General features: G+C 39.1%; 1 protein-coding gene across 2 annotated transcripts in view; it reads left to right on the top strand.

Annotated features, from left to right (window-relative positions):
* Positions 1-19,125, top strand: part of ABCC1 (ATP binding cassette subfamily C member 1) — a 1,301,041-nt gene that overhangs the window by 610,722 nt on the left and 671,194 nt on the right. For both annotated transcript variants that reach the window (XM_044089159.1, XM_044089158.1), the window contains exon 13: positions 1,197-1,343. In XM_044089159.1, the coding sequence (XP_043945094.1) occupies positions 1,197-1,343 (147 nt within the window). The remainder of the gene's footprint in view (positions 1-1,196; positions 1,344-19,125) is intronic.

Genomic DNA, 19,125 nt, shown 5'->3' with positions numbered 1-19,125 from the left:
ATTCTCTTCATATATTTTTTATTTTTTATTTTTTCTTCTCTTTTATTTTCATTTTTACCCAAGATAGGCTGTCTTTCAGAGTAATGAGCTGACATGGGTATCACTAATACTACAAATATTAATACACATTTTTAGGGGGTTATGAGGTGTCTCCCCTATGGATCTACAGATAGGGAGGGCTGTTGTGAAATTGTTTACTTTTGCCTGCATTGTTTTTTGTACTTCCTATACATTTTATATACTTCTTATATATTATATATAACATATATATATACAAGATTGATTTTTTACATAAATAATTTCTTGTATAAAAGCTTCTTTAACACTAAGATGTTTTATCATTTTAAATTCTTAAAGGTGCTGATTTAGATTTAAAGCATGTTTTTGTATATACAGGAAGTGACATCAACATCCGTCACTTTAGAAGGTTTTAAAAATCACTTGAAGTGTTGTCTTTTGTATGCTGATGAAGCTCCAGCTTTATAGGAGCGAAAACGCTTGATTCTAATTAGCGGAATAAAGGTGTTTCAGTTCATAACTCGTGGCTACTGTGACTTAGTCTTGTATTTTTAAGCATCAAGTGTTAAGAAATACATTATCTCCAGCTATTCACACCCCTCTGAGTATCATATCGCTGCCTTTGGAAAAAGTTAATCAGGTGGACTGCCCTTAGCATAGACCGAACTCAACTTGTGCTATGAACACTGGACCACTTAATGTAATATTGCATACTTCAGGCAGCTTTTCATCCTTGGACATTTTTCAGAGAAATTGTTAACTTTCAAATAAGTTTGCTTGAATTTGTTCTATGATGTGGTTAATAAGATAGTCTTCTCTGGTTTATTTGCCCTCAACTTTCCCAACCCATTTTACATATACTCTTTATGTATGAGATGCAGAACTATAAAGGTGTGAGCCAGATTTTTTTTTAAATGCAGTCACATCTGAATTGCAGAGATGAAGCTGTACTATTCCTGTTTATAATCTCAGGTGGTTAAAAAAATCATTTGAGTAGCAAGGGGTCAGTCCACTGGATGTTAGTGGGGCTTATCAGGGCTGCCATCTTGAAAGATAATGTTATTGAGATGAGTTCATATTTTTATCACTTGTTTTGTGAAGTATTTGGGGTTCCGTTTGCAGTTGACATCCTGTACAATATCTGCTCTACTTGCAAAATAAAAACTGGTTTCTTTCAGGTTGCCTTGTCGACCTTTACTGTGTATGTGTTGATAGACGATAAGAATGTTCTGGATGCTCAGACTGCTTTCGTTTCCTTAGCCCTATTCAACATCCTTCGCTTCCCTTTAAACATGCTTCCAATGGTCATCAGCAGCATGGTACAGGTGAGTTACTCCATTGGCTGTGTAAGTTGTGTTTACAATAGTTTCTTTTTAGAAGCAGATGACAAGTAGCAAATTCTGAGAAGTGCTTTGATAATTTGTGAAGATTGCTTTCAAAATCTGTAAGTAGACTGCAAGAAAAAAGTACAATTTTGCTTTTACCTTGGCCATAATTTAATTTAGCGAGTGAAACAATCCTTGTCATCCTATATATGTATATTATCCTTAGAGGTCTAGTGTTGCTTATTTGCTTTTGTCTGTTGGGAATGCTAATGCCCATTTTTCAGTGGAGGCTTGGGGAGAAAAGCTCCAAAACAAAAATAGAAATAGCGGACAGATGATTGCATACTTCAAACTGCAGGTGTGATACAGTTGCATAGCTTATTAGTCACTAGTTTAGTCTTTTGATATTTGATAAGACGTGTTTGAATTCCACATGTCGATTGAAAGCTTTGGCAGATGGCTGAAATGTAATTATTGCTTAATAAATTGGATACCCATATCAACATTTAAGTGTTGGGAATTATCATCATTTAGTTTGGTTCCATGTGATCTGTACTTCCTTCACGGCTACCCCCTTCCTTCTTTCTGTCCGTCATCTTTTCCTCATTTGTCAGTTTCTTCAGCCATCTTGTCAGTGTAGTAAGAAGGTATTGCAAAGCACTTTTTCCCATCATAAAATTACGGTTTCTCATCATTGAACTAAATCTGCCTATGACTGGACCAGAAGAGCTGGTTCCAGCCACGACCTAGTTTGAAGAAAACATTAAATCTATTAAGTAGAAATGCAAAAGAAGCATCTTGGATAAAACTGGTATAAAACAGTTAAGCAGACCTGTCATACTATGTACAGATATAGGTCTAAATACATTACAAAAAAAAAAATTGAGTACAAGCAGATCATGCTACTCCCCTCCCCCCAAAACAAGAGAAGGACATTAATAATTTTTCTGATGTATGTAATTTGTGTTTCGGGATATTTGAAATGAGGTAAGAGAGCTTTGTAGATCTTTAGATTCATAGACTAAGAAGGCCTTATTGCCACACTCACAAGAATTGCACTACAGCATGGTTTATAACCAAGTTAGGAGTAGTACAAAACAGTGATTTCTGTTGCACGTTATTATTTGTGATCAGGATTGGGGTTGCAAGTAACATACAACAGCTTCAAAATGTTAATGACCATAATATGAATAGAATGTTGAGAGCTAGGTGACCACAAATACTTCTCCATGGTAGGCAGTGGACCTCATGTTTGGTTAAGTTGCTAATGAACTGGCAAATTTTGACAAATATACCAGGAACAGACTACTGACACAAAAGCTCCAACTGATGTAGCGACAAACACGCAAGGCATTATAAAATAAATATGATTTATTAAAGATTAAGTGCTTTTGTCCTGTTTGTAACACAGACTTCTGAAGCCAAAGCGAGTAGGAGGATGAACAAGTTTCTCCGAGCTCAGATTCAGATGGGAGTTATGGCTCTGTCTCCCATTGGATCTATGAGCCTCCCTTCTGTTTCCCATATTGTGATTTCTCCTTCTCCAATCCGATTGGCTATTTCAGCGCCTTCTGATCTGGGAATCCCAAGAGTGTTAGCATTGGATCCGAAGGCAGCTAGGTCTTCGACTCTGACAATTTCCCTGATTTGTTCATCACTGATTCTGTTGGACCAGGATAAGTCTCCGAGCTGGATCGGGGGGGGGGGGGGCTGCATTCCACTCGAAGTTTGTCAGAGCCGTTCTTCCACCTTGGGGTTTTGACATTGGACAGTTTGGGTCTGACTTCCACTTTGTGGCAAAGATCCAAGCAGGGTTGGGGCATGGTGACATCTGTTACTTTGGCTCTTTTACGGCCAACTACTACTTGTCCCACTCCTCCTGCCTTTGAGGTGGTGGAGAGGGTCTTCTCTCATCCAAGAGACACGGCTATGCTCTCTTCCTCGGAACATACAGCCCTGCCACCATCAGGTCTGAGCTCTGATCTCCTCAGACCTGTCGCACATGGGAAGACAGCTCTTTCAAGCATCTAGACAGTCCCGTCAAGGACTTTCTCCACTGAAACACCTCCCCAGGTCCATCCCACTGAAGGAGGTTCCTCATAATAGAACATGCAAGAGGAGACGCATAAAATCCTTTCAGGAGTCTTTCACTGAAGTCAGTCACCTCAGTGAAGGGAAGGGAACGAGTCTCCAAGATCTTCACCAGAGGACCTCTCCTTTTGGGACATCTAAGAAATTCTCAAGCAGAAAGGTGGATGGTCCTCCAATTCCCCTGCACAGAAAGAGTCAGTGATTCTGGAAGCTTTTGGGTCTAGTCCAGCTGCATCTTGGGCAACTTCCCTAGCTGATAAGCTTATAGATCTATTCTCTCACCGTGTGTGGAAGGAACTGGGTACTGTAGAACCCATTCCTCATCATCCTGATATTCTTTGATCCCCATAAAGATAGGCCACACTGGGGCAATATAGATGCCATGGTTGTGGTGGCAGCCACAACAAAGGAGCTGGCAGAGCTTCTCTGTTCATCTCCCCAACAGAGAGTCCAGGGTGTTGGACAGATTTAGGAAGAGCATTTTACCTCAGTGTCCCTTACCTTATGATTGCTGAAATGCTTAGCACATTTCATTAGGCTACAAGTGGGATTTGACTAGAGCTATACAAATCCATCTGTGGAGGACTTCCAGAAGTCTTCTTCACAACTGGTCACCTCTTCTAACCATCTTTAATGTGTCCATGAGGTTAATTTCCCATGTTGCTGAATGTTCCTGACAGGCAGCAGGTTCAGCCATAGCCATTAGGAGATATGCCTGGATGCACTTGAGTGATTTTGTGGAGCCTTTCAAGTCTTCCTTCATCAGTGCTACTTTTGATGATCATCTTTGTTTGACCCCACTGTTAAGGATATGCTTTCCTGAAGTGAACAGGATAGAAAGACCTTGTTTGCTTTAGAGATGGATTTTTCTACTCCACAATGATCCTTTTCCAGGAATTAATGAGGAGGTAAGAAAATGTGGTCCTGTAAATCCCAGGGTCCTTTCCAAGATTCACATGGGGATTTCTCCTCCAGAGGCAGAGGGAGGGAGTTCATCTTTGCAGGAGGAGAGGCCTGTGGAGCCAGGAATGCCTTTTGGCTAGACCCTTTTATTGCTCCTGAAAGGTTACCCAATTGCCCACCGCTGAAGGCAGTCAGAGGGTGCTTGTCTCTGCGCCCAGATGCCTGGGCATCAACAACAAAAGATTCTTGGGTGCAAAAAATAATATCCAGAAATTATTTCATGCCATTTTCTCAAATTCCCCCAGACAAAAGGGAAAGACTCCCCAACGTTCACCCAGTCAGAGGGAGGCAGCAACTCAAGAAATTCAAATGTTGCTAGACGAGAGTTTCATCCAGGAGGTCCCTCCATACCAGAAAGGATCAGAACTTAGTCAAGATCCTTTTTAGTGCCACAAGGGACCGGAGACCAATTCTGGACCTCTGCAAATTGAATCAATTTATAAAGACGTCAAAGTTCCGCATGGTCACGGTTTAGCCCATTTTGCCATATTTGTGCAAGGACGATTGGATGTGCTCCATCAGTCTTCAGGATGCATACCATCACATCAAGATGAATAGATGATCCTGAAGATTTCTGCTCTTTCAGCTGGGGGCCAGTTACTACCATTTCAGAGCCCTGACATTTGGTCTGACTACAGCCTCCTTCAGGGTGTTTACGAAATGCATCGCAGTGGTAGCAGCTCACTAGAGACTGCTGGGATTCCAAGGGTTTCCATAACTAGATAACTGGCTCCTAACTGCCCCAACCATGCATCTTCTAGAGAAATCCAGGGACTATTTACTTTAGTTATGTGAATCCCTAGGCATCTCAATCAACATCTATAAGTCTCATCTTCAGCATGCTCAGAGCCTGGAGTTCATAGTTGCTCAGTTAAACACAGTCAGCCTCCCATCTATCATACCAAGTACTGTCAAGTGAAGCAAGTAGTCTTACATCCTTCTCCATCAGCCAGACTTGTTCTTCAGGCCTAAGGGTTAATGGCAGCTACCATAATCTTGCTTAGCATGGCCCATTTTTATATGCACATTCTTCAATGGACTCTAGTTGTTCAGTAGTAAATTCTTTGCTGTCCCTTGACCTTGCCAATCAAGCTTACATGAGCATTTCATTTTATTTTATTTATATATTTGACATTTGTTGACCGGGTTAATCTGGCTGGGCAAGAAGCCCTTTTTCAGCAGAGATCTGAGGAGAAAAGCTCTAGACATAAGCAAGTAAAAAAAACATAAATACTTGTACAACTTATTAAAAAGTAAAACAAGTACAAAATTCAGATTAAGATTAAAAATAAAAAAAAAGTGCAAAATTCAGATTTCAAGTGAACAGAGTATGGAGGGTCAAATTTTTTTACAAAGATTTAAACAGTAACATAAGCAAACAGGATATGTGCTTGAATTACATTAGCAAAAGGTAAACCAGGTTAAGTAGTCTAGTAACTAAATTCACTAATTTTCCTTGTGCATAAAAATAATATAATTATGCTCTTAGACATGTTGGGATCAGGTTAGTATAATACAGAAAGGGAAGAGAGAGAGGAAGTTGGGGAGGAAAAGGTCAGGTGGGGGTAGGACAGGGGCAGGCCCACTTGTTACATGTAGTCTTTTAAGGATTTTTTAAAAATAAAATTTAGTGATAGATCTGAGGTCCAGAGGGAGTTTATTACTGGTGTTAGAAACAGAATGACTGCACAGAAGTTTACCAGTTTTTGTAGGCTTATAGACTTCAAGAAGATTTTTGCCTGAGCTGCGGTGATAATGTTTGGAAGTGTAGGGAAAGATTAAGGTAGAGAGAACAGGGTAGCGGGTGGGATTTGTTTTAGAACAGAGTATGTGAGGTGGAGTTGAGGAAGTAGGAGTTGATTATGACCTTCTGGCCATGAAAGATTTTTTTTAAGGCAGTGCAGTGATGGATCTGTATGGTAATGTAAGCAATGGCTGCCTACGCTGGCAGATTCAGTTAAATGAAGTTTCCCAAGGCTGCCATCTTGTTCTTCCACCCTCAATAGCCATGGTAACCATGGATGCATCCTAACTGGAGGGGGGGGGGGCATTTCTTGGGCCAGACAGTCCAAGGCACATGGTCCACAGAAGAGACCAATTTGCACATCAGTGTCCTAGAGATGAGAGCAGTTATCCTAGCATTGCAGGCCTTCCAGGATGCCCTTCTTTTTGGGTCTGCACTTCAAACCAATAACATGTCACTTTTTTGGTACATCAAGAAACAGGGGCACCTGATTTTATCCCCTTTGTCGAGTCGAGAGGCAGCAAGAGTGTGGCAGTGAGTCTACTCCTCCAAATGCTTTCTTATGGCGATGCACATACCAGGGAGATCCAGTGTGCTAGCAGACAAACACAGCAGGTCCATTCTGTTGCCTCACGAGTGGTATCTCAATCAATCAGTGTCATTTTCTGTTGATGGGGGTCAATCTTTTTGTAATTCTTTGCATCTCCCCACAACAAGTGTAGCAGGTTTTTTTTACCTGAACTCCCTTCCATGGTAGTCACTAAGAGATGCTGCAGTCTGTATTTGGACCTGCAGTCTCCTTTACACTTATCCTCTGGTTTCTCTAATTCCCAAATTCTTAGTACTTCTGCTGAAGGGCAAGGTTATCCTCCTTGCCCCTTTTTGGTTTTATCAACTGTGGTTCTCTTTCCTTTGGTCTCACCTTTGATATCCACTATGGATACTGGACCTCAGTCTAGATCTTCTTTCTCATCCCAAGGGGATGGATCACCTGGACATTACAGGCCTCAACCTGATTGCGTGTTCTCCAGTTCCACTGATAGCCCAGGCTTTCTTCCCTGGTCTGACAGATATTTTATCTTCCCACAAGGCCTCCACCAGGAAGCTCTACAAAAGTAAATGGAAAAAAATGTTTAGCTCTCCAGAGAGATTTGCATCCTTTCATTGCTCCTACATCTGTTATCCTAGAGTTTTTAGCATCTATTTTTCAAGAAGGAGCTGTTTCTCTACTATCAAAGTGCAGTCAGCAGCAATGTCTAATTTTTAGCACCAAGAATCTTTTGTTACTAATGCTTTTTCATTTGCTTCTTCAAAATTCTCCAAGGCCTTTCTTAAAAGTACATTTTTTCTTAGGCCCCCAGCGAAGGACTCTAACCTGCCCTGAGATTTGACAACTGTACTACAAAGTTTAACTCAGAGTTCCTTTAAATCAGATTTAGCTGATGGTTCAAATGTTTGTTTATTTTATTTATTTGACATTTGGTTACTGGGAAAGTCTGACTGGGTTAGAAACCCATTTTCAGTGGAGGCCCAGGGTGAAAAGCACCATTACATAAACTAGATCTAAAGCTTTTACAGTATTGAACAGTATCATACAAATGTAATGCAATAGTATATAATAATAGAGAGTAGATGTCCAATGAGCAACGGTGTGCAAATATTAACAAGACTCAGGAAATTGGTTTCAGCTGGAAATGAATGATGTTTTAAACAATTGATTAGTAAGAGAGTCCAAAAGAAAGTAAGAATGATCTTGTACATTTGTCTAGATAAATTGTCATTATTTGTTGTATTCACATATTAAAATGCAGGAAGATGTTGCAAGGAAATCAGCGGGAGCAGTAGTTAGTAAGGGATAGCAAAAGAGATACAGATTCAGAGGTAGGTGGATTAAGTATGCAATAAGAGTTTGAGTTTAGGTTAGATAGAATAGGGTATGAAATGGTGTGGGGTCAGTACAAGCTGGTGAAGAGAAGATTGTAGTAGTATAAGTAATAAGAAATTTCCCTGGAAAAATATTTTTTCTGGAGCCCATCACATCTGCGAGACAAGTTTCTGAACTCCAGGCTCTCTTGCAAATATCCATATCCCATCCTCCACAAAGACAAAGTTACCTTATGGACCAGTCTCTTACTTGCGTAAAGTAGCCACAGAGATGAATATTAAACAAGCCATTTATTTTGCCTGTTTTTTCCCCTACCTTTGCTAACAAAGGTGAACACATGCTTTATCTTTTGCATGTACAGACAACTCTGTTTTTACCTCCATAGAACAAAAGATTTCAGAAAGTCTGAGCAATTATTGGTCTCTTTCTTCCCAAACAAATTGGGTTCATTTTTCAAAATTACCTTAGCTAAATGGCTTACTGATTGCATTTCCTTTGTTTACAATCCCCTAAAGCATACTCCACCAGGTCCTTGGCTACATCTTCAGCCTTCTGGTCTAGAAATTCTGTTGACATTGTGCAGTAGTTACCTGGTCAAATGCTCATACCTTTATTGCTCATTACAAATTGGATTTGACTCCCCGAAACAGGGCTGCCTTTGATTCTGCAGTACTCCTGAACATCCTTCCATGAGGGCCACCCAAGTTCATGTAGCTGGGGACTCTGTCCCAATAGTTGAGGAATGAATAAAAAGAACAACATGAGATAATAAACTTATGTACTCCCCATAACTGTGCATTTGTGTTGTCCATTTTTCATTCTTCAAACCCTCACCCTCCATCTCCCTTCCTTTTAGCTCCTGGAGTGACTTTTTGGTTCTTGTGAAACCTCTGATCCAGGTTTGAGCCCCAGTCTTTTCTGTACTAGCCTTACCTTTGTCTTTAGCCTATGGTTAGTTTAATTCAGCAAACTCAGTTTGAGGTATTGTAGGCGACCGGAGTATTATGGGTAAAAGGAAGAGTTCAAGGGTTGGATCTGAGAGTCTGAGAGACTTGTAAATGCATCCAAGTCTGATCCAAGGTTGGATCCGAGACCCAATAGTTGAGGAAGAATGAAAATGGACAGTACAAGTCCATAGTTATGGTGGGTTGTTGTCTTTCGGCTTTTCCCGGTTAGGGGTCGCCACAGCAGAACTCCGGTCCACTAATGATTGACAGTAGATTTTTATGTGCCGAGTTGCCATCTCTGATGCACAACCTTCAACGAAGGTACGCCCATTCACACATGTCTCCACACAGAAGACGCTCTAGCTGAAAATTGGGTACATAACTTTAATTTAAATTGCATTTTGATCTGTAACATGGGTTCATGTACATTAATAGAAGAGAAAATATTTCTGTTATTGCTGTGCAGTATACTTGTTTTATTTTTAACTATTTTCATTCGTTCCAGTATTACATCAGTTGCTCAGTGCCTGCCCATAAATTTTGCTCTACGTCCTGAACATCATTCAGCATATATTATTCCAGCAAATTCCACTTGTTTGTGTGATATTTGCTTCTTCCCTTTTTTAAAGATCTTGCCTCAGTTTCTTTTATCTCCCTATTTCCTTTACAGTATCCAGAACTTCTTTATGTTGGGAAACAATTTTGTTTTCCATTTTCTAGCAATTGCTTTTTTGCCAGCCATTAACATAAAACTTAATTAGGCCTTACTGTGTCTAGGCAATTCATATCCTATGTCCCATCACAAAAGGGTCATTTCCTTAGTTACAACCATTTGCCCCTTCCAACACTTCTGTGAAAGTACTATGTAAAGATTTTTTTTTAATTTTGCCAACTCATTGTATTGCCATTTTTTTTCTCGGTTACCTTCCTTTTCCTCATCATTTGGCAAAAATCCAAATCTGTTTGGTGTAAGTAAACATTTTCTGTACCTGAACTTACCTGGGTTAAGTAAAAAAACAAAAACAAAAAAAACCCCCCATTGTTAGCCAGGTAGGATCACTGGACGCAAAGCCCCTTTTCAGGGGTAACGGGAACAATGGCTGGTTAAGTGATTTACTCACAGTCACACAGTAGGTAGATGAGAGCTAAGAGAACCAAATGCTGTAGCACAGCACTGCAGCTCATAGCCCTAACCCTCTGCACCAGCTGCCCGATCTTTTAAAGGGCCCGCAAATGTTTATACATAATAAGTCTTTGTGTAGGTGGTAGATGTGAACATTGTCCATTGTTTTGATTCTGACGCTGAGGAAGTGTCATCAGTTATAGAATTATTTGAGGATTAAGATTCCCACAAAATATAATGCGGGATAGATTAAAATGGTCTTTTTATATTCTTTAAAGTTTTTCTCTTAGATGTTTTGGATTAGTCAGAAAAGTGTACTGTTCTTTTTGAATGCCAGCATAAACTGTTGGTTAAGTTCATAATCCCTCACATCTCTTTTTGAATTTGGTCTCTTCCAGCTCCTACCCTACCCCCCATCCAGCTGTACCAGATTCATTTGCTTGTACTTGAACACAGGTCATTTGGAACATAACCTGGACTGTGCCTGTATGCCACAGAATTGCCCCACATTCTTTTTGGTCTGTAGTGACAGGCACCCTGGCTGCTGTAAGGGTGATGCCCCCCCCCCCCAATAGCCTCCAGAACTATGTGCACTACTCATGGTATGGCTTGATTAAGATGCAGAGCAGTGGAAGGATTCCGGCTTTACTTTGGAGTCTTTCTGCATGAGTCTACAACTGAGCATTCTGTTTGCCTGTACTGCCAAAATCTCCTCTGCTGCAGGTGGAGCAATCAAAGTGTGATGATCACTCCATGATTTTCTTCCTGTCTGCTGTGCTTCACTGGCCATTTTTGCTAGGTTGCTGTCATCAGGGTGCAGTATTTTGCATCCACATGAATTGAACTTGAAATGCTGTTTTTCTACCCAGTTTGTTGACCTTTCTTAGTCCTTTTTAGTCTCTCCCCTATTCTCTAGCACCCTCCAGTGGTTCATATTTTGTTATCTGTGAAATTGTCAAGCCTGTTCTTTGTTCCGTCATAGGTTTGGTGTGCTATGAGTCCTGTATTCAGAACTGACCCTATGATAATTCATTAGTCAGTTCCTTGTTTATAACATTAATCAGAATTATTCTGTATCTGCCCTTCTATAATGCAAAATCCAGTTCCTTAAACTCATGTTTACACTTATTCCCTGCATTTTCCTAGCAATTTGTCTCTCTGGGATTTTTAATGAAAGGTAAATCATGCCATCTGGTGTGTCCATTTGTCATATTCTGCAACCCACTCATAAAATAGAATCATGCTTTCCAGACCGTTCTTAACCATGAACTCCTGTTGGTTGTCTTGTAGATTGTAAGTAAATGAGACTTTCCATCAGTAATTTTTCCATGAACTTCACTCTTGCTCTTAAAGGCTAACAGATCCATGATTTCCTAAATCAATTCTCCTTCCTTCTTCCTGAATTCATTTCCTAGGTAGAAGCATCTGTGGACTAGATCTGTTCTCTTGAGGATCCACTTTGATGCTTGCCAGACTCCCGAGGACCCTGAAAGGCCACTCATCTGGTCCCTGGACATTAACCCTTTTAAAGTGACCATTTCCACCTTCTCCTTCTCCTTTTTGTATTTTTTTCTTCCTTGATGTCTTGGGCACATCCTTTCCTTGCTTTCTGTAAGACAAGGTATTCACTCCTGTATCTCTGTATATTTGGTCTTCTTTAATGATAGCATCATTTTTACACCAGCAGTTTTATGAACATGTTTAATGAATTGAGTTAAATGTAACGCAATTTGTCATTGAAAGGTTGTACAATGTCAGTGTAGATTGTGGTAGTAAGGGATGCAAAAGGAAATGCTGGAAAAACTGTTGCAACATCCAATATATTTTGTGTCAAACCTGATTAATGAAAAGGTTTGGTGTGATCATTCCGCCATTGCTCAGGCTCTGCTTATTTGCCAGTCTTTGACTTCTTCCATTCTTTCACAACATGGCTACATCTGGCCCTCTGTTCTTTCAACATTATATATTAAAAGGCATTTATTTTGGCCCTTTCAACTTGTGCCTCGCTGCTCTCTCAATTTCTATTTTTATGACGTCAGTGAGAAAGACTCGTGATTTAGAACTATAAATCAAATGACCAGTTTGTTTACATTTGTCTACTAGGAATGGCAATCAGGAAGTAGAGCATTTTTAATGGAGTCCTACATTGAAAAGCTCAAAACGTATATAAAATATAGTGAAAATAGACTTGCGCATATAGGAGACACAGTGCCTGGATGGAGAGATAAGATTAGCAAGCAAAGGAGAGTAGTATTGCTGGAACTGAATTCATCCTCAAGTCTTCGTGAATACCTTCACGAGGTGAACCCTATTTTTACAAGACCTCACCAAGGTAACACTGATATTTAGACTGTATTTCATGTAGCATATGTCCCAGGACAAAGTTTTCATCTCTGGTAGGTGCAACGGTACCAGGAGTAGAAAAAAATTACAGTATAGGATCCTCAAGACATGGAATCATTCCTACATATAATGAAGTTAGGCCAAGCTCAGGAGGAGGATGACCTCCTCTTGTAGAAGGAAGTAGTAGTTCACAAAAACTGACAGGGACATGGGACAGAAAGAGATCCGTTATGGTGTAATTTTCAGGCAAAGTAGAAAGCCAAATTAATCAATACAAAAAAGCAGTACCAAAGATATTTAGGAACTACAGGCAAAGTCACCCAGATATGGAAAATTTCAAAATACAAAAAAGATCACAAAAGGGGAGTGTAAAACAGAAGACAAGTAAAGTAGAAGTTAAATAGAAGCTGAAGTTATGGAATGCCTGTGAAGTAAAAGATTTAGTGTAGAAAGCCTAACACAGGTTATGTCACAGCATGATAGAACAATGAGTCCCTGGGTGGAGCAGTGTACATCTGAAGAAGAAATGTGCATATGGGAAAGAAAGAGGTTTAATGCGCTGTAATACTTATTCAAAGGAGAAAGCAAAACTAATCCGTACAAAAAACAGCACCAAAGATATCTGAAGAAAAATATAGGTAAAGGCACCCTGATATGGAAAAATTTACAATACAAAAAATAAGGAAGCAAAGGGGGGGGGGTAGAAAAGAGGATTAATAATGGAGAAGTTAAAGAAAGAGAAACTGAAGTTATGGATTACTTGCGAAGTGAAGGATTTCATGTAGAAAATCCAACTCTGGTAACATAACAGAATGATGGAACAGTGAGTCCCCAAATTAAGGAGAAACAAGTGGAACAGAAACCATCAGTTGTCACATGAAGATACTCTGGAGCCTTCAGTAGGAAACCAGTACAAAAGTTCATTTGGAATTGCACAGCAAAAGAAGGAACAGGAAACAGTGGCAAGTGTGGCACAGTCAATGTTGTAGAGTGATAGGTCAGTAAGTTCCCATAAGAAAGAGTAACGGATGACACAGGATGCAGCTGAAGAGAATGTCAGAGGAAGGCATTTTGGAACTTTCGGTGTACAATGCTTGCAGGAAACTGAGTATAAAGATTGTGCCCTGAATTTAGAATTAAAAGATGTAAGGGAAGAGTTGCTCAATTTAATAGAGATGGATAGCCGTATTAAGATCAATAAAAGAGGAGAAAGTCTGTAAGACAAAAAATGTTAGAAATCTGATAAATGAAAACAGTAACTGACTGTTAACAGGAATTCACATGATATAACAGAAGTAAATATGCTACATTACATGCAACAAAATTAATAACCGATAGTCTTACCATAAAAATACGTGGCAATACGGGAAATAAGAACTCAAATATCATCAGGGCAATATCAGAGAAAACTATAAAGCAATTAAGATAGGAAGTGTCACATTTAGATGAGTATACAAGAAGAAATAGATCAACAAAAATAACTTGGAAAGATAGATGTGATAAAAGCAGTGCACAGTATTAGATCAGATCAGGATCTGTCATGCGCCATTGCAAACAATAAACTAAAGATATTAGCACACGCTGAAAAATGTAGAAGATAATGCAGATAAATATAAATGAAAAGTACAAAATAAGCAATTCATTGATGATCCAAAAAGGTTTTATAGAGAATTGGGAAACAAAGCAAGGGGAATAGAAACACCACCAAAAAAGAAGAAATGGGTATGTTTTGTATAAATATCTATGAAGACCATGTGTAACATAATGAAGATGCTGAATGGATAGAACAGGTAAAAGAAACCGTAAAGTTCAAATGTATAGGATATGAAATGGGAAGAATTAACGGCCAGAGAATTGAAACAAAATTAAGAAAAGCTAACTGGACCAGATGCAGTACTTAATAACTTCTGTCTAAAAGTATTTACACAGTTACACAAAGATTTAGCCCTAAGAAAGAACTACTTATATGCACACCCCGCAAACATATGCCAACCTGGTTAACAGCAGAAAAAATGATACTCCTTAAGAGTGAACCTGCAAGCTGTCCTAAAAACTATAGACCAATAATGTGCCTTCCAACAATGTATAAATGATTTACTGTTGACAATTTGAATACGCTTCGGTCGACCGTTTAAAATGTCGACCCGAAATGCTGAATTCAGAATGCTGAAAAATAAACCAAAGCGAAAATGAATATATTGACAGCCGTGGTTCGATGTATTCGATATAGCAGAAGGTGATGTCACTCACCTCCTGTTATACAAATTAACATACCGTTAAACTGTACAGTCAACGATACGTTAATTCTATTTTGGAGGGGGGCTATGTCCCCCTGTACCCCCCCCCCACACCCCATGCACATTAAATATACCAACTCCGAGATCGCACTACAGTGAGGAAATGGGCTAATTCCCTGTTCCTCACTGAACCGCGACCCCCCCCTGCACAATGTCAAACCCAAATGCTGAGCTTACACTACCTGTTCGCTGTAGTGTAGTCGATGCATTTTGGTTCGACATTCTGCCGACTTAAAAACTGCAAGTTGACCACATGCTGGTCGACCGATGCAGTTTCTAGGTTTTCAATGTAAACCTCTATAAACTATGTACTGGAATTGATGCTGACAAGAGTTTATAGTCATTTAGAAGAAATCTCTGTCATGGCAGTAGAGCCAAAGGTTAAAGGAAAACCGTATGGAACAAGGATCATTTTTTTAAATTAATGATGGATAATTGTTAAAAGGGAAAGACTCCAAGTATTGCTTGTATTAATTACAAAACAAAATATGCATTTGACAGCATCCCACATTCATGGCTAAAGGAGTGCTTACAGATGTATAAGATATACCCTACGTTGATTGATTATATTACAGTTACCATGAAACCGTAGCAAACCACTTTGCAGCTAAGCCATGTTAAATGTCAGATTATTATCCCATAGATAAAAATTCAAAGGGGAATATTCCAGGGTGACTGTCACCATTGCTCTTCTGTCTTCTCCTTAATCCATTAAGATGTCTTCTTAACAGATTAGGTCACAGTTACAATTTGACTCCCAGACAGCAGCAAAACGTTAAGACTTCTAATCTTTTCTGTGGAAGATTTCAAACTGTATTGTTCATCAGATTAGAAGCTGAAAGCACAGCTGCAAATGTTCAAAACTTTCTCAGATGATAAGAATGACATTTGGTCTTAATAAATGTGCAAAAGCAAGCTTTAAAGCAGTTAAGCTGCAGCACAAAGAAAATAGTCTGGGACAGGAATGGGATATAAAGGAACTTCAGCAGGAGGGAATGTATAATTATTTGGGAGATGGTGAAGGATCAAGGTAAAACATGAACAAATACAAACAAAACTTAGTAAGGAATATTTTAGTAGACTAGAATTAATACTGAAAACACCCATGATATCTAGGAACAAAGTCCAAGCTGTAAACCGATTTGTTCTTCATGTTCTGTGTTACAGTTTTGGAGTGATTGACTGGCCTCAAAAGGTAGTGGATCAGTTGGAGAGGAAAACGAGAAAAATGTTTCATGCTTATCAAATGATTTATAAAAATTGGTGTATATCAAGATTATATATTCCCTGTTCTGTGGGAGGTATGGGCTTCCTAGAAATTTATTTCATGTATAGATCTACAGTTGTGGGATTGCAAACATATCTGTTGACCTCACAAGATCCAAAGATAGTGAAACTTTTAAGACATGAGGAGAACAAGTTTAAGATGACTTTCTTGCTTAGTTTAGCAGAAGCATGTCTGTGTCTGGCGAGAATGGAAATCAAACCAGAAGTAGACAAACATCAGGTAGTAGCTGAATGTGCCAAAAACAAAATAATATAAGGTGAGGGATCCGATAAGGCAAGAAATTTGGAAAAGACATAAATATAGTTGCAAGTGCGTAAAACTCCTGGAGCAACCTCATATCGATCAGGATCGGATACAGGAATGGTTAAGTAGAGATGAATTTAGATCAAAAGTCTAAAGGTTAATATTGGGTACCCAGGATAGTAGACTACATATACTTTGGTTTACAAAGTCCATTGAACATGTTGGAAAAACAAACAAATGCAGGTTTTGTAAAACAGAATTGGAAACGGTCACACGTCTTGTCGCTGGGTGTAATACACTGATAGAGTGCTTGTATACTGTAAGGCATAATAATGTGGCAAGACTGTTGCATTAGGTATCATCAAGCATTACAGTACTGAAGTGGCTGGGAAGCATTGGAAAATGAAGCATTACAATACTGAAGTGGCTGGGAAGCATTGGAAAATGAAGCATTACAGTACTGAAGTGGCTGGAAAGCATTGGAAAATCAAGCATTACAGTACTGAAGTGGCTGGGAAGCATTGGAAATATGAGCCACAAAGCATAGAAAATGTTGAAGTTTATATCACATGGGATCACCCTGCAGTTCAAAAATAGATGCCAGAAAACCAGGTCCATGAAAAGAAGACAGAAGTAGCATTGATCATCGAAATTTTTAACACTGAGTGATTAATATCTTCTGTACAGAGAGACACAAAGTCAGAAAATATCAGGATTTGTCCTTGTTTCTACATGCAGTGTGAAAGGAGGATACCCAGACAGTTCCAGTTGTAGTAGGCACAGTGGGTCGTGTAAAAAGAAAAAATGTACAGTCTTGTTTAGATATGTTACAGGTACATATGTAACTCCATATGAATTGCAGGAGTCATCAGTTTTGGGCACATTTTAGGTTCTGTCAAGAGTACTTTTGGATAATGTTAAAGATACTAATTTCATGAACTTTAATCATACTTGGACTTAGGAACGGGGTCCATTCCTGTCATGGTATTAAAAGACTTGGAGAAATCAAACAGTGGCACATTAATTGTGTAGGCTTATAACCTGAGAAATACATATCCATTTACGTTTGCATGATTGCGTAGATGCAATAGAAATGTATCTGAGCTAATACTCTTCATGTTTACTTACTAATAAACATTTGGACTATACAACCACATTTAAAAATGGAATTTAATTAGGTTAAAGCACATGTGGAAACACTGAACAAACAAGCCACAGCTGCATGTTAACAACTCTTTGAAATGGACATTAGTCTAAAGGGAAGATTGTTCCAAAGTTTATCTGCATAATGTAAGTAACATGAAACTCCATACCTGTTTGTGGATTCAGGGACACTGCAAGACAGTGGGTAGAGGATCAGAAACTCCACAAAAGTTTATGCCAGATTAATTATTTGGCCCATGTTGGACACTTGGCAGTGTACATTGGCTTATAGACAAAATCTAGCGCTGTAGAGAATTGTTGATGATTAAGTCAAAGCCAGAATGGGCTACTTGGTGAAAGACTGTGTTTAATTTTTTTTTTCTGTAACTTGCAGAAAATATAGAAATTCTGCATTATCCTATTTCAGGCTTGTATTTTAGTTTCTGGTGGCAGTAAGTTAATGAACAATTATGGTTAGTCTAAGAGCGAAGTAAGGAAATAACTTTTTTTTTATTTATTTCTACAGGGGAAAGGAATATTTTGACCCTGCAAAATGTCCTAGTTTTTTTTTTTTTTTAGTCACAGTTAATATTTATATGGATGTCAAACATGAACTAGTTATCAGTAATAACTCCAGGCTGTGTCTGTTGTCTGAATTCCTGAACTAGTGAAAGAGGGGGTTACTAAGGGTGTGAAATGAAATGGAATTGAGTAATAGGTGACTTATAGCATGATATTTGCAAGCAACTGACATAACCTTTGGCTTCCAGGCACTGAAGGTGATACATCTGTAAAGGAGGAGAGGATGATCCTCATCAAAAGATGCATCAGCCAAAGACTTGATTATATCTCTGAGACGTGTTATGCAGCATTCACATTTTCACACCTAGCAAAAACAACCATCAATTTTTAATTGGCACATTTCATTCCGAAGTCCATTCACTTGCACAGTTGGCAAAAAAATGAAAAGACGCTGGTAGCCCTCACTTCCTTTGTCACCTTTTTGTTTACCTTCTTGTACCGTCTCCTCTATCTCTTTTTAGCCCGTCCTTCCCACCTTTTGGATACCCTGTTCTACATTTAAACACGAGCCTGAGATTGTTACATTGGCCACCTACTCATTTTCCCCTTTTTATTGCATCCTCATCAAACTGTTGATCACAGCAATTTGCACTCTGTCTCTAGCTATAACTTGTCCGCTGCTTCTTTTTGCCTTTAGTCCTCTGGTATATATTTGGTCTTTCTGCCAAGTTCAGCACGATACATGTCTCCAAAAATTCATCTCAACATGTCCACTCATTTGAAGCCACAAACAGTGCGAGTACTACTGGCTTAATGTGCTTTAACTTGAACATCCTTGATTTATATATGTTCCCTTTTCCATCACTTATGGACTGTTCCTCTGAATCATTCACACTTTCTCCATTCTCTTTTTATAGGTTCATAGATAAGTGCTAGGTAGTCTGTTTGCAGACTATTTCAAGCATAGCCAAAAAAAATAATAATTTCCATCTAGCCTGAAGTAGGGCAGGACAAGATAAACCAGGAGACAATTTCAGGCAGCCCATCCGATTTTCTAGGTTTACTTTGATGGTGGCAAGAGTGGTACTCTTCTTGACATGCAGTGGAAGTTTGTTCCAGAGGTGAGGGATACATTGGATATGAATCTGCCATGCCAACGTGTCTTATTTATCTGCTGATGAAGGTTTACTTCC

This window comes from Protopterus annectens, chromosome 12.part0 (assembly GCF_019279795.1).
Source record: "Protopterus annectens isolate FY-2018-M chromosome 12.part0, PAN1.0, whole genome shotgun sequence".
Classification (NCBI taxonomy): Eukaryota; Metazoa; Chordata; order Ceratodontiformes; family Protopteridae; genus Protopterus; species Protopterus annectens.
This window is presented reverse-complemented; position numbering and strand designations above follow the sequence as displayed.